Genomic DNA, 26,137 nt, shown 5'->3' on the forward strand with positions numbered 1-26,137 from the left:
AAATAAACAATACAAACAAAATATAGGCAAAGGACCTGTATAGACACTTCTCCAAAGAGGTCATACAGAAGGCCAAAAAGCATATAAAAAATACTCAAAATCACTACTCATCTGAGAGATGCAAATCAAACCAACAATAAGGTACCACCTCACACCAGTCAGAATGGCTATCATCAGAAATCAACAAATGACAAGTGCTGGCGAACATGTGGAGAAAAGGGAAACCTCCTCCATGGCTGGTGGGAATGCCTCTGCTGAAAACAGTATGGAGTTTCCTCAAAAAATTAAAATAGAACTCCCATTTGACCCAGTAATCCCACTTCTAGGAATATATCCCAAAAATACCAATCAGAAAGAACATATGCATCCCTATGTTCATAGCGGCACTATTTACAATATCTAAGATTCGGAAACAGCCTAAGTGCCCATCAGCAGATGAGTGGATTAGAACACTGTGGTACATCTACACAATGAAATACTACGCTGCTGTAAAAAAGAAGGCACTATTACCATTTACAACAGCATGGATGGACCTGGAGAGCATTATGCTAAGCAAAATAAGCCAGTCAGAGAAAAATATCGCATGATCTCACTCATTTGTGGAATATAATGAACAACATAAACTGATGGACAAAAATAGATCCAGAGAAAAGGCAGTGGGGAAGAGGGGGGAATTAGGGCAGGCTGGGAAGACAATGGGGGGAAAGGGGAACACATGTAATACTTTCAACAATAATAAAAAAGAAATTTTTTTTAAATAGTGAATTAACAACAAAAAACTGTTAATTTAATTATAAGCAAATCATGGTTTAAAGCATTTAAAATTTAACAGGGTGTTTTCACAAATGACATACTGATTGGAAATTTTGTCCATTAATTCTGAAGTCCGTTAAACCAAGGTCTGCAAAATTGAGGATTTACTGTACAGACTTTGCAGAATTATTACAAAGAACAACCAAACAGCAATAACAAAACCACAACCACAAACCCTGAAAGAAGGAAAAATTTCATTTCCAGAACTGCCACACTGCATTAATAACAATGCCCAGATATCAATTAAGAAATGTAAGACATGCAAAGAAATAATAATGTATGGACACAGAAAAATAAGAAGAGCAATAGATAGAAACTGTCCTTGACAAACCCAGATATTGAACTTTCTTGGCAAAGACTTTTATCACCTATTTTAAGTATTTTCAAACAAATAAATAACAGTATGACAAAGATGCCTTAATAATGAAAAATATCAGTAAAGAAGTTGGAATTACAAAAACTATAAAAATTCTGGCATACATTAATTAAAATAAAAAATTCCTTAGAGGGACTCAAGTAAAGACATGAGTAAGTAGAAGAATCAGCAAAATTGAAGAATGATTCATTGAGATGATCCAATCTAAGTAACAAGGGAAAAAATAAAAATGAACAGAGCTTCCAAGACCTGTGGAACATTAAACATATCAACAGCTATCCTATCTAATAAAAGAGAAAAATGATAATTAGCCGAACGTCCGCTACCCTTCCCATTGGCTAATCAGGGTGATATGCAAATTAACTGCCAGCCAAGATGGCGGCCGGCAGCCAGGCAGCTTGAAGCTAACATGAGGCTTGCTTGCTTCAGTAATGGAGGAAACCAACGTTCCCCGCCTGCCTTGCCAGCCTCTGAGCTTGCAGTTTGAAACATTGTTACAAATATAGAAGCTAAACAAAACCCCAGAAACCTGCTTTCAGCCAGCCGGGATCTCAGAGTTGGAGTTGATACAGTGTTTCGATTATAGAACCCAAATAAACCAGATACCTGCTTTCAGGAGCAGAGGTCTCAGAGCTGGAGCCAGAGCTAAAGCTGGCCCAGAATAAAAAAAAAAAAAAGAAAAAAAGGAGCAGTTGGGAGCTTCAGTCACCTGCCAGCCTGAAAACAGCCCTCAGCCCCTCACCCAGACAGGCCAGGGACCCCAGTAGGGACCCCCACCCTGAAGGGTGTGTGACCAGCTGCAAACAGCCATCATCCCCTCACCCAGGCTGGCCAGGCACCCCAGTGGGGACCCCCACCCTGATCCGGGACACCCTTCAGGGCAAACCAGCTGGCCCCTACCTGTGCACCAGGCTTCTATCCTATATAGTGAAAGGGTAATATGCCTCCCAGCACCGGGATCAGCGGAGCCGCGAGGCCTCCCGGCACCAGGATCAGCAGAGCCGAGAAGCCTCCCAGCACCGGGATCAGTGTGACGGGGGCAGCGCCCAAACCCCCTGATCGCCCTGCGGCTCTGTGTGTGACAGGGGGCGGGGCCACAACCTCCCTATCTGCCCTGCTCTGTTCGTGACAGGGGAAGGCACCCCAACCCCCGGATCAGCCCTGCTCTGTGCTTGATAGGGGGAAGCTCCCCAACCCCCTGATTGCCCTGCGGCTCTGTGTGTGACAGGGTGCGGCGCCCCAACCCCCCCCCCCCACAGGCCCTGTTCTGTGTGTGACGGGGTAGAGTCATAACCTCCCCATCGGCCCTGCCCTGAGTGTGACAGTGGCGGCGCCCCAACCCCCTGATCGGCCCTGCTCTGTGGGTGATAGAGGGTGACGCCGCAACCCCCTGATCCGCCCTGCTCTGTGTGTGACAGGGGGCGGTGCCCCAACTCCCCTATCGGCCCTACTCTGTGAGTGACAGGGGGGAGCTCCCCAACGCCCTGATGGGCCCTGCTCTGTGCATGACAGGGATGAGCTCCCCAACCCCCTGATCGACCCTGCTCTGTGCATGACAGGGTATGGAGCCCAACCCCCCTATCGGGCCCTGCTCTATGCGTGACAGGGGGTGGCACCACAACCTCCCCATCAACCCTGCCTTGAGTGTGACAGGGGGCGGTGCCCCAACCCCCCAATTGGCCCTACCCTGAGCGTGACTGAGGGTGGCATCGCAACCTCCCGATCGCCCTGCTCTATGCATGACAGGGGGCAGTGCCCCAACTCCCCAATCAGCCCTGCTCTGAGCCCGACCAGGGGCTGCACCTAGGGATTGGGCCTGCCCTCTGCCACCCGGGAGCAGGCCTAAGCCAGCAGGTCGTTATCTCCCGAGGGGTCCCAGACTGCAAGAGGGCACAGGCCGGGCTGAGGGACCCCCCTCCCCTCCGAGTGCACAAATTTTTTGCACTGGGCCTCTAGTACATATATAAAAGCCTATAGGGTCACTCAACCAGTAAACTGGTTGGTATGTCACACACTGACCACCAGGGGCAGATACTCAATGCAGGAGCAGCCCCCAGTGGTCAGCACACTCCCACAGCCAACCTCCCGCAGCTGGTCAACCTCTTGCGGTCCCTCCCCCGGCTGGCCAACCTCCCACAGCTCCTCCCCCAGCTAGCCAGCCAACCTCCCACAGCCCTTCCCCCTGCCAGCTAACTCTGCAGCCCCTCCCCCGGGCCAGCAGCCCTGATCAGAACCTCCCGTGGACCCTCCTCCCAGGCCGGCAGGTCAACCTCACATGGCCCTCCCCTGCTGGCCAGCCCCAATCAGGACTGGGCAAGATGCCCTGATGGGCCCCTATCTCAGGCCAGGCCAAGGGACTCCTCCCGTGCACTATTTCATGCACCGAGCCTCCAGTATGTATATAATGAGAACACCAGAAGGAGAGGATAGAGCAAAAAGGGAAGAAAAAATATTTTAACAAAGAATAGCAAAAAACTTCCCAATTTTACTGAAAAACATTAATCTATACATCAAGAAGCTCAATAAATTCCAAGTACAATAAACTAAGAAAAATGGGTGCCTAGACAAGTCATGATCAAAATACTGAAAGACAAAGAATGAATTGTATAAGCAGCAAAAGAGAAGGATCATACACGTACCATACAAAGGATCCTCAATAGAAATACACCTAATTTCTCAACAGAAACCATTAAGGACAAAAGACAGTAGAATTATACATTCAAAGCACTGAGAATTAGGCAACTTGGAGAAAAAAGAATCCAGATTTTGAAAAAAGAAGTATAACTATCGCCGAAACCGGTTTGGCTCAGTGGATGGAGCGTCGGCTTGCGGACTGAAAGGTCCCAAGTTCGATTCCGGTCAAGGGCATGTACATGGGTTGCGGGCACATCCCCCAGTGGGAGATGTGCAGGAGGCAGCTGATCGATGTTCCTCTCTCATCGATGTTTCTAACTCTCTATCTCTCTCCCTTCCTCTCTGTGAAAAATCAATAAAATATATTTAAAAAAAAAAAAAAAAAGAAGTATAACTATCTAAATTCATAGATCACATGAGCTTATACATAGAAATTGTGAAGGAATAAAAAAAAACCTATTAGATCTAATAAACAAATTCAACAAAGCTGCAGGGTACAAACATAATATGCAAAAAATCCATTATCCTATATAATAAAAGAGAAACATGCAAATTAACTGTCCCTCTGGTAGACTCAAGCCACGCCACAAGCGATGCCCACAAGCCAATCAGGAGCGAGTATGCAAATCAACCCAACTAAGATGGCGGTGACCAAGGAGGTGGAGCAAGCAGGAGGCTTGGGTTGCCCCCGGCTATGGAGGAAGCCAAGCTTCCCTCCTGCCCTGGCCGGCCCTCGGCTCTGCTCAAGGCTACAAAGTTTCAATTATAGAAGATAAATTAATCCCAGATACCTGCTTCCAGACAGCCGTGGCCTCCGCTCAAGGTTACAAAATTTCAATTACAGAAGATAAATAAATCCAAAAAAAAAAAAAAAAAGGAGAGGCTGGGAACTTGGTTTGCAAGGGGGGACATGGCCAGCCTGAAACGGCCCTCAGCGCCTCACCCAGGCTGACCACACACCCATGGGGTGAGGTTACCCACTGGGGTGCTTGGCCAGACTGCAAGCAGCCATCAGCCCCTCACCCAGGCTGGCCAGGCACCCCAGTGGGGACCCCCACCCTGAAGGAAGTGTGGCCAACCTGAAAATGACTCTCAGACTCTCACCCAGGCTGGCCACACCCCCATGGGGTGAGGATCCCCACTGGGGGGCTTGACCAGCCTGAAAACAGCCATCAGCCCTTCACCCAGGCTGGCCAGGCACGCCAGTGGGGACCCCCACCCTGAAAGGGGTGTGGACAGCCAGCAAAGGGCCCTCAGCCCCTCACCCAGGCTGGCCAGGCACCCCAGGTGGCCCCCTCACTCTGAAGGGGCTGTGGCAAGCCTGCAAACAGCCATCAGCCACTCACCCAGGCTGGCCAGGCACCCCACAGGACCCCCACCCTGATCCAGGACACCCTTTAAGGCAAACTAGCTGGCCTCCACCCATGCACCAGGCCTCTATCCTATATAATAAAAGGGTAATATGCAAATTGACCCTAACAGCAGAACGACAGGGAATGACTGGTCACTGTGACACACACTGACCACCAGGGGGCAGACACTCAATGCAGGAGCTGCTCCCTGGTGGTCAGTGCGCTCCCACAGGGGGAGCTCTGCTCAGCCACAAGCCTGGCTGACGGCCGCCAGCATAGCGGTGGTGGCAGGAGCCTCTCCTGCCTCCCTCAGCAGTGCTAAGGATGTCAGACTGCAGGTTAGGCCTGCTCCCCGCTGGCAAGTGGACATCCCCCAAGAGTCCCGGGCTGCCAGAGGGATGTCTGACTGCCAGCTTAGGCCCGATCCCCCCAGGGAGCTGTAGAACCCCCCGAGTGCACAAATTTTTGTGCACCAGGCCTCTAGTATTCTATATACTAGCAATAACAGAAAATAAAATTAAGAAAAATAATTATATATATGGTAGCATAAAAACTAAAATACTTGTAATGATTTAACAAAGAGATGTAAGACTTATACACTAAACATATTTAAATATTGTTGAAGAAAGTTAAAGAATAACTACACAAAAGAAAAGACATCCTGTATGCCTGGGTTTGAAGACTAAATATTGTTGAAATCTACAGATTTAGTAAAATTCCTATCAAAATTAAAGCTATCATCTTTGGAAGAAAAAGTCAAGGGACTCAAAATGCCCAAAACAATCTTGAGGAAGAAGAAATTTGGAGGATTCACACATCCTGATTTTAAAAATTACTACAAAGCTATAGTAATTAACACATTGTTTGCGGGTAGTTTTTATCGTGCGCTAACAGGTGGCGCGGGCCATTTTTGCTAATTTTTTGTGCAAATGGCAACGTTCAGTAAAATTACGATAACTTTAGTTTACGTATTTATACGTTACCCGCATTCTACCGCTAGCTATAAAAAACGTATTAATACGTGTCCCACGCTCTACTACCTCCAGTCAACGTAAAACATATAAATACATTTCCCGCATACAATGTGTTAAGATAAGGCAGTAATACCATATAGATAAACAAGTAGATCAATGGGTTAAAACTGGGATAAAGAAATAAATCCTTGCATTAATGATCTACTGAGTTTCAACAAGGATGCCAAGACAATTCAATGGGGACAAACTGTCTTTTCAACACATGGTGATCCATATGCAAAATAATAAAGCTGGACTCCTACATACCATCTAAATAAATAATTCAAAATGAATCAAAGACCTAAATGTCAAGGTGAAAAATATAAAACTCTTAGGAGAAACCATAGGTATAAATCTTCATGACCTTGGATTTGGCTATGGTTTCTTATAACAACACCAAATATACAAGTTACTAAAGAAAAAATAAACTGTACCTCATCAAAATTAAATACTTTTGTGCTTCAAAAGACACAATAAAGAAAATGAAAAGACAATCCACAGAGTGGGAGAAAATATTTGCAAGTCATATATCTGTTCCACATCCAGAATATATAAAGAATTCTTACAACTCAATAGTAAAGAAGAAGAAAGATACATAGTTTTAGATGGGCAAAGAATTTGAATAAACATATCTTCATAGATGATATACAAAAGAACAACAGGGCATGGAAAACATGGTCAACATCATTAGTCATTAGAGAAATGCAAATCAAAACCAGGAGATATCACTTCACACATAGTAGGACAATAATAATAACAAGTATAGGTGAGGATGTGGAGAATATGGAACCCTCAGACATTAATGGTAGGAATCTAAAATAGTGTAGTCATTTCAAAAAACAGTTTGGAAGTTCCTCAGTTAGTTAAATTCAGCTACAACATGACACAATTCCACGCCTAAGTATATTCCCAAGAGAACTGAAAACATATGTCCCCACAATATCTTGTACATGAATGGTCATAACAACATTATTCATATAGCCAAAAAAAAAAAGGAAACAACCCAAATGTTCATCAATGTATAACTGAATAAACAAAATTGATATGTCTATACAATGAAATATGATTCTGCTAAAAAAAAGATATGAAGTACTGGTAACATCTCACAACATGAATGGACCTTTATTTTATTCGTTAATCCTCATCCAAGGATATTTTCCCACTGATTTTTAGAGAGAGTGGAAGGGGTGCGGGGAGAGATAGAGATACAGAAACATCATTGTGGAAGAGATACATAGATTAGTTGCCTCTGGCACATGCCCCAACTGGGCTGGGGATTGAGCCTGCAACCTAGATACATACCCTTGACTGGAATCGAACCTGGGACCCTTCAGTCTTCAGGCCAAAGCTCTATCCACTGTGCCAAACTGGTTAGGGCATGAATGGACCTTTAAAACACTATACTAAGTGAAAGAAGTCAGACACAAAGAATATATATTGTATAATTCCATTTATACAATGAAATATCTGGAATAGGTAATCCCACAAACAGAACACAGATTGGTGGTTTCCAAGAGCTGGAAGAAGGGCAGAATGGGAAGTGACTGATTAATGGTCATGGGATTTTCTTTTGGAATGAAAAAGTTTTGAAACTAGACAGAGGTAGAGGTTGCGTAACAACGTGAATATATTAAATGTCACTGAAGTATACACTTTAAATAGTTAATTTTATGTTATATGAATTTCACCTCAAAAAAGTAAAAAAAATTTTATAAGAAGGCAAAAAAAGATAAAGGACACAAGGAATATAAGGGATTAATAGGAAATAATTCAAGAGGATACATTCAAAGGTAACCATATCAGGAATCTCATTAAAGGTAAATGGTAAAAACAGCCCAATTAAAAGCCAGAGATAGTCACATTACTTAAAAAAGCAAGGCCCACTGACAACCAAGAGAGTTTCGTAGGTAAACACCAATAAGCACCGCTGCCAACACCACATCAAAATTACAACTGGAATACAGAACAACCATCATTCACAACCACCTGAAATCTGGCTAAATGGAAGTCCTACAACTAGAAAAGTAAAGAGAAAAGCACATGGAGACTAGTAGGAGGGGTGAAGGCACAGAAAGGGCTTGTCTGACACCCACAGGTATGTGGCATGTTTTTAATCAGAAGGGATATCTTGGTTGCTGAGGTCTTCCATGAGGAGCAAGGGGTCCCAGCCCCACACCAGACCACCAGCCAAAGGTTCCAGAGTTAGGAAGAGAAGCCCCGTAACTTCAGGCTATAAAAACCAGAGGGTTTTTGTTTTGGTTTGGGTTTGGTTTTTTTAAAATATATTTTTATTGATTTCAGAGAGGAAAGGAGAGGAAGAGAGAGATGGAAACATCAATAATAAGAGAGAATCATTGAAGAGCTGCCTCCTGCGTGCCCTATACTGGGGATCAAGCCCGAAACCTGGGCATGTGTCCCTGACGGGAATCAAACCTGGGACCCTTCAGTGCTCAGGCTGATGCTCCATCCACTGAGCCAAACCAGCCAGGGCCAGAGAGTTTTTGAAAAGCCCTGGTCTAGACGGCTTCACAGAAGAGTTTTATAAAACATTCAAAGAAGAAATAACACCCATCCTCCTCAAACTATTCCAAAAAAATTCAAGAGGAAGGAATACTTCCACACTCTTTTTACGAAGCCAGCTTTATCCTAATTCCAAAACCAGATAAAGACACTACAAAGAAAGGGAATTACATGCCAATATCCCTGATGAACATTGATGCTAAAATCCACAACAAAATATTAGCAAATCAGGTCCAGCAATATATTAAAAAGCTCATACACCATGACCAAGTGAGATTTATTCTGGAGATGCAAGGCTGGTACAATATTTGCAAATCAATAAATGTGATACATCCAATAAACAAATTAAAAGAAAAAAACCAAATGATCATAACAATTGATGCAGAAAAAGCATTCAACAAAATCCAGCACCTTTTTTTATAATAACTCTCAGTAAAGTGGGAATAGAGGGAGCATACCTGAACACAGTGATGGCGAACCTCTGACACACGAACTCATTTTTTTGGTTGGTTTTTCTTTGTTAAATGGCATTTAAATATATAAAATAAGTATCAAAAATATAAGTCTTTGTTTTATTATGGTTGCAAATATCAAAAAATTTCTATATGTGACACCGCACCAGAGTTAAGTTAGGGTTTTTCAAAATGCTGACACGCCGAGCTCAAAAGGTTCGCCATCACTGCCTGAACATGATAAAGGCTATATATGACAAACCTATAGCCAACATAATACTCAATGGGCAAAAACTAAAAATGTTTCCCTTAGAACAGGAACAAGACAAAGATGTCCACTTTCACCACTCTTATTCAACATAGTACTGGAAGTCCTAGCCACAGCCATCAGAAAGCATGGATGGACCTAGAAAATATTATGTTAAGTGAAATAAGCCAAACTGAGAAAGACAAATATCACATGATCTCACTTATTTGTAGAATCTAAAGAACAAAATGAACTGACCAACAAAATAAGACCTGAAGCAGGGAGGCATGGAACAGACTGGCATAACTAATGTGGGCTAGGGATGACAGGAGAGATAAACCAAAGAACTTATATACTTACTAGAAGCCCAGTGCATAGATTCGTGCACCAGTGGGGTCCCTTGGCCTGGCCTGCAGGGATCAGGCTAAAACCAGCAGTCTGGCATCCTCCAAGAGGTCCCAGATTGCGAGAGGGCACTCTGCAAAATTGCTGTCGCTCAACAGCTCCTGCATTAAGCGTCTGCACCCTTGGTGGTCAGTGCATGTCATAGCTACCAGCCGGCCAGCCAGTCAGCGGGTCACTTAGGCTTTTATATATATAGACTACAGGCCCGGTGCACAAAAATTTGTGCGCTGGGGGGTAGGGAGACCCTCAGCCCGGCCTGTACCCTCTCACAGTCTGGGACCCCTCGGGGGTGACCACTTGCTGGCTTAGGCCTACTCCCCGGGGGATTGGGCCTAAGATGGCAATCAGACATCCCTCTGGCAGCCCGGCAGCCCTCGGCGGATGTCCACTTGCCAGCAGGGAGCAGACCTAAGCTGCAGTCGGACATCCTTAGCGCTTCTGAGGAGGCAGGAGAGGCTCCCACCACCACCGCTGTACTGGCTTCCATCAGCCTGGCTTGTGGCTGAGCAGAGCTCCCCACTGTGAGAGCGTACTGACCACCAGAGGGCAGCTCCTGCATTGATCATCCGCCCTCTGGTGGTCAGTGTGTGTCATAGTGACCAGTGATTCCAAGTCTTTCTGCTGTTAGAGTCAGTTTGCATATTACCCTTTTACTATATAGGATAGAGGTCTGGTGCATGGGTGGGGGCCAGCTGGTTTGCCCTGAAGGGTGTCCCGGATCAGGGTGGGGGTCCCGCTTGGGTACCTGGCCAGCCTGGATGAGGGGATCATGGCTGTTTGCAGCTGGCCATACCCCCTTCAGGGCGGGGGTCCCCACTGGGGTACCTGGCCAGCCTGGATGAGGGGATGATGGCTGTTTGCAGCTGGTCACACCCCTTTCAGGGTGAGGGTCCCCACTGGGGTGCCTGTCCAGCCTGGGTGAGGGCCGTTTTCAGGCTGGCGGGCGACTGAAGCTCCCAGCCTCTTTTTTATTTTATTTTACTTTTTCTGGGATTTATTTACCTTCTATAGCTGTCACTGGAGCTGAGAGCTGGCTCCAGCTCTGAGGCCCAGCTCCCGCTCTGAGGCCATTGCTAGCTGAAAGCAGGTATCTGGGTTTGTTTAGCTTCTATACTTGAAACATTGTTGCTTCCGGAGCTCAGAGCTGGGCCGAGGCAGTTGTGGAACCTTGGCTTCCTCCATCACAGGAGCAAGCAAGCCTCATGTTCACTTCAGCTGCGTGGCTGCCGGCCACCATCTTTGTTGGCGGTTAATTTGCATATCCTGCTGATTAGCGAATGGGAAGCGTAGCGGAGGTATGGTTAATTACCATGTTTGTCTATTATTAGATAGGATATGCATAACCAATGGACACAGGCAATAGGGTAATGAACACCTGGAGGATGGCTAGAGCCTGGGAGGAGGGGTGGGGGGGGAATGGGAGATATCAGTAATACTATCAATAAAAAATATATTAAAAAAATAAAATAATATTGATATGTAGGCCACACAGACCAAAAAAAAAACAGAAAAGAAAGGTAAGGTCTCAAATCAGTGACTTCACATACCACACTAGGAAACTAAAAGAGTAAGTGTAACGTAATTAAGTTACATTAAATGTGATGTAAACCAAAAAAAAATAAGGGTCAAAGCTGAAAATACTGAAATATAAAACAGCAAAAGAACAACAACAAAAATCCATAAAACCAAAATGTGGTGCTTTACATAATAAAAGAATATTATATAAAACATGATGTCAATAAATTTAACATAGATTGACCAAAAACTTTCTATGAAAAACACAAATTACCAAAGCTCAATCAAGAAGAATAAATAGTACAGATAGCTCTGTATGTACTTGAAAAGTTAAAACTTTGTTTAAAAACTTCAGGGGTGTGGGAGGGGGGGCAAAATAAACACAAACAAAACCACAACAGGGTCTTACTTCATTGATAATATCTAACAGGGATAATAGGGAAAAATACCAGATTCACACAAACTTTTCCAAAAATGTAAAAGACTTCACAACTCCTTTCCATTGGGCCTGCATTTCCCTGACACCAAAAACAAACAAAAAGGCATAAAAGAAAACAATATTTCTCATGACCACAGATGCAAAAATTCTAAACAAAAATGTTAGCAAGTCAAACCAGAAAAACATTAAAAGATAATACATCATGACCAAGTGGCGTTTATCCCAGGAATGCTAAGCTGGTTTGCCATTCAAAAATCCATCAATGTAATTCACCATATTATAACAAATTATTTTTTTTAACCATATGATCATCTCAACAAACAGAGAAAAAGCATTTGACAAAAAATCTAATACCTGACCTGGCTGGGTAGCTCAGCTGGTTAGAACATCATCCTGATACCCTAAGGTTGTAGATAGGTCAGGGCACATACAAGAATCAACCAATGAATGCATAATTAATAGAACAACAAATCGATGTTTCTGTGTCTCTGTCTCTGTCTCCCCCTGCCTATTCCCCCTCTAAAATCAATTTTTTTAAAAATCCAACATCCATTCCTAATAAAAAAAACATCTAACAAAGTAGTAATAAAAGGGAACAACCTCAGTCTAATAATGAGGATTTACACAAAACCAACAGATATCATCATACTTATTTAAGGACTGAATGCTTTCCCTCTTATATTCCACATTAAACTGAAGTAACCAATGAAATCTGCAAGGAAAAGAGACATTTGGATTGGAAGGAAGAAATAAAACAGCCCTTTTATTCACAAACACAATCTCCTATGTGCAAAAGCTAATGGAAACTAAAAAAAAATAACAGAACTAATATTTGCATCTAGCCAGGTTATAGAATACAAAAACAATATACCAAGATCAACTGTATTTCTATACACTAGGAATTACCAATTGAAAAATTTTAAATGCCATACATGAAAAACTGAGATACAAGCTTACCAAAGTTATAAAAGACTTGTACGTTGAAAACAACAAAATACTGCTGACAGAAACTACAGATCTTAATAAATGGAGTAACTTGTTCTTGGGTCAGATGACTTAATGTGGTTACCATGTCAAATCTGCCCCAAACTGAGCTACAGATTCAATGCTATCCCAATCAAAGTCCCAAAAGGCTTATATAGGGAAATTGACGACTTAGTTATAAAATCCATATGGAAATGCAAAGAATCTAGAATATCCAAACAACTCTGCAAAAAAAAAGAAACTGGAGGACTAATACTACCCAATTTCAAGAATTATTGTAAAGCTATAAAATGAAAATAAAGTGGCACTGGTATAAAGGCAGACAAACAGGCCAATGTGACAGAAGAATCCAGAAATAAACTGACATATACATGGGCAAATTATTTTTTAAAAAAAGACACAAAGGCAATAAGGTGAAGAAAAAATAGACTTGAAACAAATGAATATTAACAGGTAATCTCTGGATCTCTATTTGCACCATATACAAAAATGGACCACAGTCCTAAATGTAAATAGGAAAAAATACAAGAAAATCTTTGCAACCTAGTAGTTAGGCAGTTTTCTTAAATTTAACACCAAAAGAACAATCCATAAAGAAAAAAATGGCTACACAGAAATTGAATAAAATTTAATATTCTGGTCTTCAAAAGGTACTATTAAGAAAGGATCAGCCCAGCCAGTGTGGCTCAATGATTGAGTGTCAACCTATGAGCCAGGTCATGGTTGAATTTCTAGTCAGGGCACATGCTGAGGTTACAAGCTCGATCCCTGGTATGGGGAGTGCAGGAGGCAGCCAATTAATGGTTCTCTCTCATTGTTGATGTTGCTACCTCTCTATTCCTCTCCCTTTCTCTTTCAAATCAATAAAAATATTTTTAAAAAAGAGATGATTAAATCTGGGAGAAATTTCACCAAGGAGGTGAAAGTTCTGTACAATGAAAACTCTAAAATATTAATAAATACAAAGGTAATCCATGCTCATGGATTTTAAAGGTCCATACTACCCAAAACAATCTACAAATTCATTGCAATTCCTATCAAAATTCCAATGGCATATTCACAGAAATGGAAAAAGAATCCTAACATTTGTATGGAGTTACAAAAGACACTAATAGCCAAAGCAATCTTGAAAAAGGGAAAATAAAGCTGAAAGCATCACATATCTTAGAAAAAATATTGCAACTATCACTCCTTCTGATTTTTTTTTAATATATTTTATTGATTTTTTACAGAGAGGAAGGGAGAGAGATATAGAGAGTTAGAAACATCGATGAGAGAGAAACATCGATCAGCTGCCTCCCGCACACTCCCCACTGGGGATGTGCCCGCAACCAAGGCACATGCCCTTGACCGGAATTGAACCTGGGACCCTTGAGTTCGCAGGCCAGTGCTCTATCCACTGAGCCAAACTGGCCAGGGCTCCTCCTGATTTTAAATGATATTATAAAGCTATAGTAATCAAACAGTATGATGCGGACAACCAAGATGGCGGCATAAGGTATATACCTGTACGTGCCGCCCCTCACAAACACATTAAAACTACAACTAGGTATGTTTTGGAGAAACCAAGATAGCGGCATAGGTAAACACCTGAAATTGCTGCCTCACACAACCACTTCAAAAATACAACAAAAAGACAAAACAGACATCATCGAGAACCACAGGGAGGCTGGCTGAGTGGAAATTCTACAACTAGAAAGAAAGAGAAAAGCATACCGAGACTCAGAGGAGCTGTGGTGCGGAAGTAAAGTACAGAGGTATGGAGACGCACGCGGAGAGGGCTGGTGGCTGAGGACATGGTTGTATTTTTCAATCGGTAGGGAGTCTCAAGCTCTGAGCTCAAGTTCTGGGCGAGTCTCTGGGGACACAGACTAATACGGGAGAAACAGGACTGTCTGGCATCAGTCGGAACTCAAGGGCAGCTTTCTCTCAGAGGTGCTTGCAGCGATTGCCAGGACACTGAGAAACGGGGCCTCTGAGGGCAGCCATAGCTGCTTGCTCTGCCCTGTTGATCCCCTGGGACCCCCGCCCCGCCCAAGCTGTGCGCCGGCTTTTGCATATGAAAGGCCTGGCCCTTTGCAATCTGAAAATTACCTAACAAACTGCAGCTGGCCCAAGGCCCCAGGGCAACTTGCATTGCTTCACAGCTGAGCTCCTGCTGGGTAGCCTCAGGCAGAGGCTAGATTAGCACCTCCTTAGATCCAGGAGCCAGTGTGCCCGGTGGTAAGAGTGGGACCATCCAGATTGCAGCTCCTCGGATCCATAAAGGACACACTCAGGGGGCAGACTCAGTGAGCACCAAAGCCCCACTGAAGCAAGTATTGCCCTGGAGGGCTGTTTCTAGCACAGAAGTTCTCCCACTGCAGAAACAGCTGATTCTCACAGCCAATAGGCCTGGAGGTCAGTTCCTCCCAGTGATACCTACAACAATCAAGGCTTAACTACAACAAGACTGTGCACAAAGCCCACAAGGGGGTTCACCAAGAGTGTCCACCTCAGGTAATTGGGGAGGCTGAGCCACTGGGCCCTATAGGACACCTAGCACAGAAAGCCACTCTATTAACACAGGGAAGCATAAAAAATACGGAGACAAAGAAACGGGACACAAATGACAGAAATGGAGGAAAGAAAACTACTGGATATAGAGTGCAACACCACACTTTTAAGGTTTTTCAAGAACTTTCTAGAAACCGCTGATAAATTTAGTAAGACCCTCAAAAAGTCTGGTGAGACCGCTGATAAATGTAGTGAGACCCTCAAGAAATCTAGTGAGACTCTCAAGGTTATGAAAAAGGACCAATTAGAAATTAAGCACACACTGACTGAAATAAAGGATATTATGCAGAGTTCCAACAGCAGACTAGAGGATCGCAAGAATCAAGTCAACAATTTGAAATATGAAGAAGCAAAAAACACCCAACCAGAAAAGCAAAATGAAAAAAGAATCTAAAAATACGAAGATAGTGTAAGGAGCCTCTAGGACAGCTTCAAGCACACCAACATCCGAATTATAGGGGTGCCAGAAGAAGAGAGAGAGCAAGATATTGAAAACCTATTTGAAGAAATAATGACAGAAAACTTCCCCTACCTGGTGAAAGAAATAGACTTACAAGTCCAGGAAGCGCAGAGAACCCCAAACAAAAGGAATCCAAAGAGGACCACACCAAGACACATCATAATTAAAATGCCAAGAGCAAAAGACAAAGAGAGAATCTTAAAAGCAGCAAGAGAAAGAAACTCAGTTACCTACAAGGGAGTACCCATACGACTGTCAGCTGATTTCTCAACAGAAACTTTGCAGGCCAGAAGGGAGTGGCAAGAAATATTCAAAGTGATGAATACCAAGAACCTACAACCAAGATTACTTTATACAGCAAAGCTATCATTCAGAATTGAAGGTCAGATAAAGAGCTTCACAGATAAGGAAAAGCTAAAGGAGTTCATCACCACTAAACCAGTATTATATGAAATGCTGAAAGGTATCCTTTAAGAAGAGGAAGAAGAAAAAGGTAAAGATACAAACTATGAACAACAAATACACTTCTATCAACAAGTAAATCTAAAAATCAAGTGAATAAATAATCTGATGAACAGAATAAACTGGTGATTATAATAGAATCAGGGGCATAGAAAGGGAGTAGACTGATTATTCGGGGGGGTGAGGGGTGTGGGGGATGCGGGAAGAGGCTGAACAAAAATCATTCACCTATGGATGGGGACAGAGGGTGGAGGGTGGGGTGGGAACCAGGTGGAGGGGAGCTATGGGGGGAAAAGAGAGGAACAACTGTAATAATCTGAACAATAAAGATTTAATTAAAAAAATAAAAAATAAATGACACTAAATAAATAATTAAGACACTGAAAAAAAAAAAACTACAACTAAAAGACAAAACAGCTTTCATCCAGAACCATGGGAAAGCTGGCTGAGTGGCAGTTCTATAACTAGAAGGAAAGAAAAAAGCGCATTGAGGCTGGGTAGAAAGTGCGGAGGCATCAAGAGCAGAGGTACAGAAGCGCGCGAACCAGGCTGCACCTAGATGCGCAGTTTTTTTCAATCAGGAGGTACAAGGTCACAACTGCACTGAACTTGTTTCTGGCGAGACTCTAGGGACCCAGATTCCTACAGGGAGAAACTGGACTGTCTGGCATTGGGTCAGAAAGTGAGGGTGACTTTCTTGCAGAACTGCTCACAGAAATCATTGTTACTGTGGGGGGGGCGGGACTCGGGACACAGAGACGCCGAGTCTCAGAGACAGCAGAGGACAGCCATCGCTGTTTGCTCCGCCCTGGTGATTCTCTGAGACCCTGCCCCACCCAATTTACAACCCCACCCAATCTGTGCACAGCAGTGCAAATGAATAGCCTGTCTTTTTGCAGCCTAACCTAACAAACTGCAGCTAGGTCAGAGAACTCCAAAATTTCCAAACCCCAAACAAAGAGGAGAAATCTGCAGATCTCGCAGTAGCTCCTGCTGGGTGGACTCACACAGTGGTAGAATTTGTACCTCCTTGGAGATCCAGGAGCCAGTGTACCCAATGGTCAGATACTAGATTTCAACTCCTCACATCCATAAGTGACACACTCAAGAGGCAGGCTCAGTAGGCACCAAAGCCCCACTGAAGCAAGTCCTGCCCCATAAGGGTGTCTCCAGCACAGCAGTTCTTCCACTATAGACACAGCAGGTCCTTGCAGTCAAATGGCCTGAAGGTCATTTCCTCCCAGGGATACCAACAGCAATCAAGGCTTAACTACAGCAAGATTGTGCACAAAGCCCACAAAGGGGTGCACCAAGAGTGCCCACCTCAGGTGACTGAGGAGGCTGAGCCACTAGGCCCAATAGGACACCTACCACACAAAGCCACTCTATCAACACAGGGAAGCAGCCAAAATGCAGAGACAAAGAAACATGTCACAAATGAAAGAAATGGAAGAAAGCAAATTACTGGATTAACAGTTCAAAACCACAGTTATAAGGTTGCTCATGAATCTTCTACAAACCTCCGAGGAACTTAGTGAGACCTTCAAGGATCTTAATAAGAATGCCATGCTGAAATCGGTTTGGCTCAGTGGATAGAGCGTCGGCCTGCAGACTGAAAGGTCCCAGGTTCGATTCCGGTCAAGGGCATGTACCTGGGTTGCGGGCATATCCCCAGTAGGAGATGTGCAGGAGGCAGCTGATCGATGTTTCTCTCTCATCGATGTTTCTAACTCTCTATCTCTCTCCCTTCCTCTCTGTAAAAAATCAATAAAATATATTTTTTAAAAAAAAAGAATGCCAAAAAAATGGAAAATGACCAGTCAGAAATTAAGCTACACTGACTGAAATAAAGAATAATATACAGCCAGAACCGGTTTGGCTCAGTGGATAGAGCATTGGCCTGCGGACTCAAGCGTCCCGGGTTCGATTCCAGTCAAGGGCATGTACCTTGGTTGCGGGCACATCCTCAGTGGGGGGCGTGCAGGAGGCAGCTGATCGATGTTTCTCTCTCATCGATGTTTCTAACTCTCTATCCCTATCCCTTCCTCTCTGTGGAAAATCAATAAAATATATTTTTTTTAAAAAATCAATAAAATATTTTTTTTAAAATAAAAGAATAATATACAGAGATCCAACAGAAGACTAGAGGATCCCAAGAATCAAGTCAAAGATTTGAAATACAAAGAAGCAAAACACACCCAACCAGAAAAGCAAAAGGAAAAAGGAATCCAAAAATATGAAGATAGTGTAAGGAGCCTCTGGGACAACTTCAAGTTACCAGCATTCACATTATGGGGGTGCCAGAAGAAGAGAGAGAGCAATATATTGAAAGCCTATTAGAAGAAATCATGACAGAAAACTTCCCCTACCTGGTGAAAGAAATAGACTTAGAAGTCCAGGAAGCAAAGAGAACCCCAAATAAGAGGAATCCAAAGAGGACCACACCAAGACACATTATAATTAAAATGCCAAGGGCAAAAGACAAAGAGAGAATCTTAAAAGCAGCAAGAGAAAAACAGTTACCTACAAGGGAGTGCCCATACGACTGTCAGCTGATTTCTCAACAGAAACCATGCAGGCCAGAAGGGAGTGGCAAGAAGTATTCAAAGTGATGAATAGCAAGAACCTACAACCAAGATTACTCTACCCAGCAAAGCTATCATATAGAATTGAAGGTCAGATAAAGAGCTTCACAGACAAGAAAAAGCTAAAGGAGTTCATCACCTCCAAACCAGGATTATATGAAATGATGAAGGGTATTCTTTAAGAAGAGGAAGAAGAAAAAGGTAAAGATAAAAATTATGAACAAAGGGACAACAAATACATATCTATCAACAAGTGAATCTAAAAAATAAGTCAATAAAAAAATCTGATGAACAGAATAAACTGGTGAATATAATAGAAGCAGGGGCATAGAAAGGGAGTGGACTGACAATTCTCAGGGGGAAAGGGGTGTGAAGGGTGCGGGAAGAAATTGGACAAAAATCTTACACCTATGGATGAGGACAGTGGCGGGGGTTAAGGGCCTGGAGTGGGGTGGGAACCAGGTGGAGGGGAGCTATGGGGGGTGGGGAAGAGAAACATCTGTAATAGTCTGAACAATAAAGATTTATTTTTTTAAAAAAATAACAGTATGATGCTGCAATTTACAATAGCTAAGATCTGGAAACAGCCCATGTGCCCATTAGAGGAGTGAATAAAAAAGCTGTGGTACATTTATACCATGGAATACTAGACAGCAGTAAAAAAGAAGACTCTATTATCCTTTGAGATAGCATGGAGGGACCTGGAGAGTATCATGCTAAGTGAAATAAGTCAATCAGAGAAAGACAAGTATCACATGATTGCACTCATATGTGGAATCTAAGTAACAAAATAAACTTATGAACAGAGTGGATCCAGAGACATGAAAGTATGGAACAGAGTGTGGAATCTCGGAGGGAAAGTGGGGGAGGATGGGTGTGTAGGTGGTAATCAACCAAAGATCTTGTAACATATATACATAAACCGTGGACACAGATAGTAGGGTGGTGAAGGCCTCAGGCAGGGGGTGGGGGCAAACGGGAGGGGGTCAACGGGGAAAAAGGGGGACATATGTAATACTTTCAGCAATAAAGATTAAAAATAAATAAAGTGTGGTATACCCACACAATGAAATACTACCTTATTAAAACTAATAAATTATAGGCACACATAACATGGATGAATCTTAAAATAATCATATTGTGTAAGATAAGTCAAACATAAAGGAGTACATATAGTTAATTATATAGTAAAATTCCATTTATATGAAATTGTAGAAAATACAAACTAATCTACAGTAACACAAACCACATAAGTGGTTTTCTGCAGATGAGTGGACTAGAAAGGGTGTGAGAGAGGTATTACAAAGAGATATGACAAAACTTTAAGGATAATAGATATGTTCTGTATCTTGACTATGGTAGTGGTTTAATAGGTATATACATGTGTCAAAATTTATCAAACTGTACACTTTAAATATGTGCAGTTAGTTCACTGTATCTCAATTATACCTTGCAATCTTTTTTTAAAATATATTTTATTGATTTTTTACAGAGAAGAAGGGAGAGAGATAGAGAGTTAGAAACATCGATGAGAGAGAAACATCGATCAGCTGCCTCCTGCACACCTCCTACTGGGGATGTGCCCGCAACCCAGGTACATGCCCTTGACCAGAATCAAACCAGGGACCTTTCAGTCTGCAGGCCGACGCTCTATCCACTGAGCCAAACTGGTTATGGCGCAATCTCTCTCCTTAATAAGCAATATCACCTTTTCCTTTCAGCTCTAAAACAAAAAGCTATTTTCTTTCCTTTCCACCCTTGATAGTATTACTCTCAAAACATTACAGAACTAAAAAAAAAAAATTACCCCATAATCTCTACATTTTCAAAAGTGAACCCTTAGAATATCAATGCTAGACACAGATGTTAAGGTTGCCAAGATACAAATATATTGACAAGAATATTTTCCCCAACCACCTACTTCCATAACCCTATTACTAAAGGTTTTGCCACTGCTATTTCCCTTTGCAGGGGGATACATATGACTTCAATCATATCTTTATTTTGCATCATTATGACCCAAAAACACCCTTAGAAAAAATATTGCCACTATCTCCCAACCTTCTTTTTTTGCTGTTCCATCTTCGTTTTCCTTGGTAAGTTATGACATCCATACTTCTATTTAGTTTCATTTCATTTTCTCACATCTACCAGACTTTTATTTTTAATTTTTTTAATACATGTTTAGGAGTAAGGAAAGTATTTCTACACACCTCAAGAACTGGTCCGGCTCCAAGAATAATTTGTTCCACTCCACTGGCAAATCCTTTCTGACTGAGAGCAGTAAGGTGGTGAATAAGAAAGTTTGTGCTTTGAGTCTTCCCAGAACCACTCTCTCCTGAAATCACAATGCACTGATTCTTTTTGCGCTGAAGCATGGTATGATAAGCTACATCAGCCACAGCATAAATGTGAGGCTCAAGTTTTCCCAACTGGTGGTTATCATACATTTTTACATATTTGGGGTTATAAATAGGAAGAAACTTGAATGGGTTAATGACTATTAGAATACTGCCAACATAGGTATAAATTTTTTCATGCTTAAAGCGATTTCGTAGATTTTCTAAGAGAGTTTTCTCATTCAAATAAGGTAAGCTACATAAATCATCAAAGTCTTTCTGTTGAGGCTGTGGAAGAAAACCCCGTTCTATCATCCTGCGACGTTCTTCTGTTACCCGTAGCCATGACTGAAGACTACCATAATGGATTGATCCATCAAGGTTTTTTTCTCTCAAAAGAAATCGGTAGTCCTCTCCACTTAGGCGATTTTCCAGAGCCATTCGAGGCCACAACATCATTCGTTGAACTGGACAGTCTGTTGGATTGAGTATCCATTCTTCTCCACCAAATTCCTTTACCTCTGCTAGAACATAACATTTTGTTTTGTCAAGATGAAGTCTGTTTATAAGAGAGTCGATCACCTCAGCAGCTGTGGAGTTTTTTCTGGCAGGAATAGGACAGTAGATTGTCCCTTCTGAAATTGTCCCAGGATATATATGCAATGTATGTTCATTATCCTCAAAGCGTCGTCTTCCTCCATCATTTATATTCATATTGAATCTTGTCCCATCAGCATGAATAGTACGTGTTCAGGACTGTGAAAACCATTTTCGTGGCAAAAGAACTGTAATATAAAAGATGTGAAACATTTAGAAGTCACATTACACAATCATTGCTTTCTGATGCTCAAGAAAGAAAGGTTTAACAATCATTTTGATTACATTTTTAGAACATAAAATCCTAACTCAGTATGGAAAGTCTTTTTTTTTTTTAATCTAATTGGCTTGCCCGGATCATGTGGTCCAGTGGTTAAGTGTCATCAACCTATGAACAAGAAAGTCACGGTTCAATTCCCAGTCAGGGCGCAGGCCCAGTTTACAGGCTCAATCCCCAGTGTGGAGCATGAAGTGGGCAGCCGACCAATGATTCTTTCTCATCACTGATGTTTCTAACTCTTTCTTCCTCTCCCTTTCTCTCTGAAATCAATTTTAAAAATATTAAAAAGGAAAAAAATCTAATTGGCTTTACTAAGTGATTCATGAATTGGGCAGCATCCCATCTAGCAATGTCAAGGAGGAACAGTCTTGAAAACAATCTCATTGAGACCACATAATATTACATTTTATTGTTTAAATGAAGACTCTTTCTAAAACAGCAACTTGCCAAAAATTGTTTCAATGTTTTATATTAAATCAAAATCCAAGGAGTACAAAATAAAAAATTATTTTGTCTTTTACTATCTCAAATTTTGTTTTTAAAGTACCTGAGATTAGAATTAGGTCCTTTCTTTATATCTGAAGAGCCTCTCTGAAGACTAAGATGGACAAAATAATCACACAAATCTAATCATCCTGCACTGAAAAGCTCTTATGAATAAAGCAAAAACAAGAAAAAAATGCCATTGATGGAGCAAAAATTTTGTGAAATAGAAAACAGTAAGATGAGATCAGAAAGTAAACTATTTTAATTTAATTAATAATTAGATAAGAAAAACCTGCTAAATAGACATATTCAAGAACTTCTATACTCTTGAGGAGAAGGGGGCAAAAAGATCATGCCCTTACCCCTGGCTGAGGTTGGTCATCGGTTAGTTAGAGGGTCAGCCCACACACCACAGGGTCATAGGTTCAATTCCCAATCAAGGGCACATACCTGGGTTGGGACACATGCGGGAGGCAATCAATCGATGTGCCTCTTTCACTTCCATGTTTTTCTTTCCCTCCCCCCACTTGTCCATCCCTGGGCCTATCTTAATTACTATAGCTCTGTAAGTTTTGATATCTGGAAAGCATATCACCTCTATTTGTTCTTCTTTAACGTTACTGTCACTATTTGCTCTGCCATAAGAATTTTAAGAGCCACATACTAACATAAAATAACCTTTTGGCAGTTTGATATTGTATAGATTTTATAGATTAATATTGGAAAAAACTGGCATCCTATTGACTTCCCATTCATGAACACCATGTTATTTTTTTTAATTATACTATTTTTCACTTCTAAGATTTCTTTCATTTTCATATCCACTTGATCTTTTCTCTCCCTTTAAATTTCATAATTGTTTTAATTTAAAGGATATTAATTGTTCACTTATCTCCTTGAAAGTCCTAAATATATATAATTTTATATTTTCTAAACTAAAACTTTAAACTGCTCTTCTGTATCTACTGTAAACTGCTCTTTTGATGATTGATTTTATTTTGTATCTTTCTCAGCATTAGATGGCTTAATTTGTTTGAGAATTCAGCTTTATAGTCACATTTTTTTAAATATTTTTTTTATTGATTTTTTACAGAGAGGAAGGGAGAGGGATAGAGAGTTAGAAACATCGATGAGAAAGAAACATCGATCAGCTGCCTCCTGCACACCTCCCACTGGGGATGTGCCCGCAACCAAGGTACATGCCCTTGACCGGAGTCGAACCTGGGACCCTTCAGTCCGCAGGCCGACGCTCTATCCACTGAGCCAAACCGGTTTGGCCACATTTTTTGATACAAGATTTTTTTGGTCTTTCATACATTTACTGAGAACCCACTATTTTCTACTTTTTAAAAACATAACCACAATACCACTAATTGCACCTTTAAAATTAACAATTTTTTTAAATTTGTATAAATATTTTTAATTGTTTTTAGAGAGAAAGGGAGAGGGAAAGAGAGAAACATCGATTGGCTACCTCCTGCACACCCCCTACTAGGGATCAAGCCTGCAACCCAGGCATGTGCCCTGACTGGGAATGGAATCTGTGACCTCTTGGTGCATGGGACAACATTCAACAAATCGAGCAACACCAGCCAGGCTAAAAATTAACAATTTTTAATATTACTATTTTTTACTTCCCCAGTGTTCAATTTTCCCATTTAACTCATAAGTATTTTTCTTACAGTCTACTCAAATCAGGAGAGTTGTCCTGAAGTAACAGTATGGACATGCTATGAGCTGGCAGGTTCCTAGTTGTAAAGCTATGTTTGCATTCTCCTGAATCTCTAGGTATATGGCTTCATATAAACTGTGGCCTCTGGCACCAGTCAACAGCAAAGCTACTCCTTCCAGTCAAGCAAGCTGTACCTTGCACAACCAGGAGATGCACTGCAAAACTGTAGTCTGATCTCCAAAGGTGTACAAGATGGCAGTCCTAGAACTAAACTCAGAAATACCTCTTTCAATAGAGGAACCCTACCTATCCTGGCCCATGGTTTCCAACAATGAGACCAACTGTAAGAACTCTTCCCCATTTTCAACAAAGAAGCCAAACCTCTGTTGCTTTACCTGCAGTCTAGGTTCCGAGCCATAGCCTCACTCACTACTTTGTGTTCTATTCCCTTCCTGAAACATAAAAATGTTTTTCTTTTTTTGAGCCCCATGTATGTCCATTTGATTTTTCTCTTCTTGTTACTTTATCAATCACTGCTTTGTGTTTGGGGGGGAGAGGGGGGGGGAGGTTGCCTCAAAATATCATCACAAATACATCTTGACAATAAGCCATGAGAGTTTATCAAAATCATCTGGGAAACATTTTTAAAAGATACATTTCTAGGCCCAATAATGTTTCTGAGGTTGGGAAATCTAGGCAATTCTGTTGTTGCTGGTCCAGAATATAGCATTTGGAAATCAATGGTCTATATTTCCACTCTCCACTGCCTTACCACTCTTCCCACATAGCAAGTTACTGCCAATGGTCTTTGAAAATATCACCAATTACCATAAAGTTGCCTAATCCAAGAGCCTCTTCTCAATTCTTATCCTAACACACCACACTGAAGTGGCCATCTTATTCTTGAAACTGCAATCACATGACAATTACTTTTTTTTGCAATATTCTAATAGGCTCACTCTTTCTGATGTACTCTTATAACTCTTTTTCCTAACTTTAAAAATAAAAATATTCTCAGTTTCTGGTATCAACCCAGTGCTCTTTTACCTGGATAATTTTACTTAGTTCTTTATAACTAGAGGCCCGGTGCACAAAATTCGTGCACTCGGGGTTGGGGGGAGGTACCTCAGACTGGCTACACTTGCCAGCCATGAGCCCAGCTTCTGGTTGAGTGGCACTCCCCCTGTGGGAGTGCACTGACCACCAGGGAGCAGCTCCTGCATTGAGCATCTGCCCCCTGCTGGTCAGTGCACATCATAGTGATAGGTTATTCCGCTGTTCAGTCGATTTGCATATTAGCATTTTATTATAAGATTTATACAGTTGCCTATTATCTATGAATTTTTGTGCTACAATGGCAGAACTGAGTAGTTGTGATAGAGACCATGTGTCCATAAAGCCAAAAATGTTTACTATGTAGTTTTAAAAGAAAAAGTTTATAGACCCCTATTTCAGGGTAACCATTAAAAACTATCTTAAAAGTATAACTTCTCAACTAGTAGAGTAAAAAAAAAATGGAAGGATAAAAAATAATCAATTCCATGCCCTAGCCAGTTTGGCTCAGTGAATGTAGCATTGGCCTGCAGACTGAAGGGTCCCAGGTTCAATTCCAGGCAAGGGCATATACCTCAGTTGCGCTCCATTCCTGGCCCTGGTCGGGGAGTGCATGCAGAGGCAACCAATCAATGTGTCTCTCTCACATCAATGTTTTCCTCTCTCTCTTTCTCCCTCTACCTTCCACTCTCTCTAAAATTCAATGGAAAAATATCCTCAGGTAAGGATTAGCAAAAAAAAAAGTCAATTCCAAAGAAAAGCAACAAAAGGGAGGGTTAAAATAGATGGAACAAATGGAAAGCAAACTAAATATATCAATTACTGTATTAAGTGTAAATGCTCCAGTTAAAAGACAAGGATTATCAGACCAGATTTTAAAAATCCAACTATATGCTG

The 26,137-nt window shown here is 41.8% G+C and overlaps 1 protein-coding gene across 19 annotated transcripts in view; it reads right to left on the bottom strand.

Annotated features, from left to right (window-relative positions):
• MYO9A (myosin IXA) overlaps nt 1–26,137 on the bottom strand; it is a 445,773-nt gene that overhangs the window by 359,008 nt on the left and 60,628 nt on the right. For all 19 annotated transcript variants that reach the window (XM_036347868.1, XM_036347858.1, XM_036347886.1 and 16 more), the window contains exon 2: nt 21,027–21,937. In XM_036347868.1, the coding sequence (XP_036203761.1) occupies nt 21,027–21,866 (840 nt within the window). In that variant the 5' untranslated portion in view covers nt 21,867–21,937. The remainder of the gene's footprint in view (nt 1–21,026; nt 21,938–26,137) is intronic.

The sequence above is a fragment of the Myotis myotis genome, unplaced genomic scaffold (assembly GCF_014108235.1).
Source record: "Myotis myotis isolate mMyoMyo1 unplaced genomic scaffold, mMyoMyo1.p scaffold_m19_p_1, whole genome shotgun sequence".
NCBI classification, from domain to species: domain Eukaryota; kingdom Metazoa; phylum Chordata; class Mammalia; order Chiroptera; family Vespertilionidae; genus Myotis; species Myotis myotis.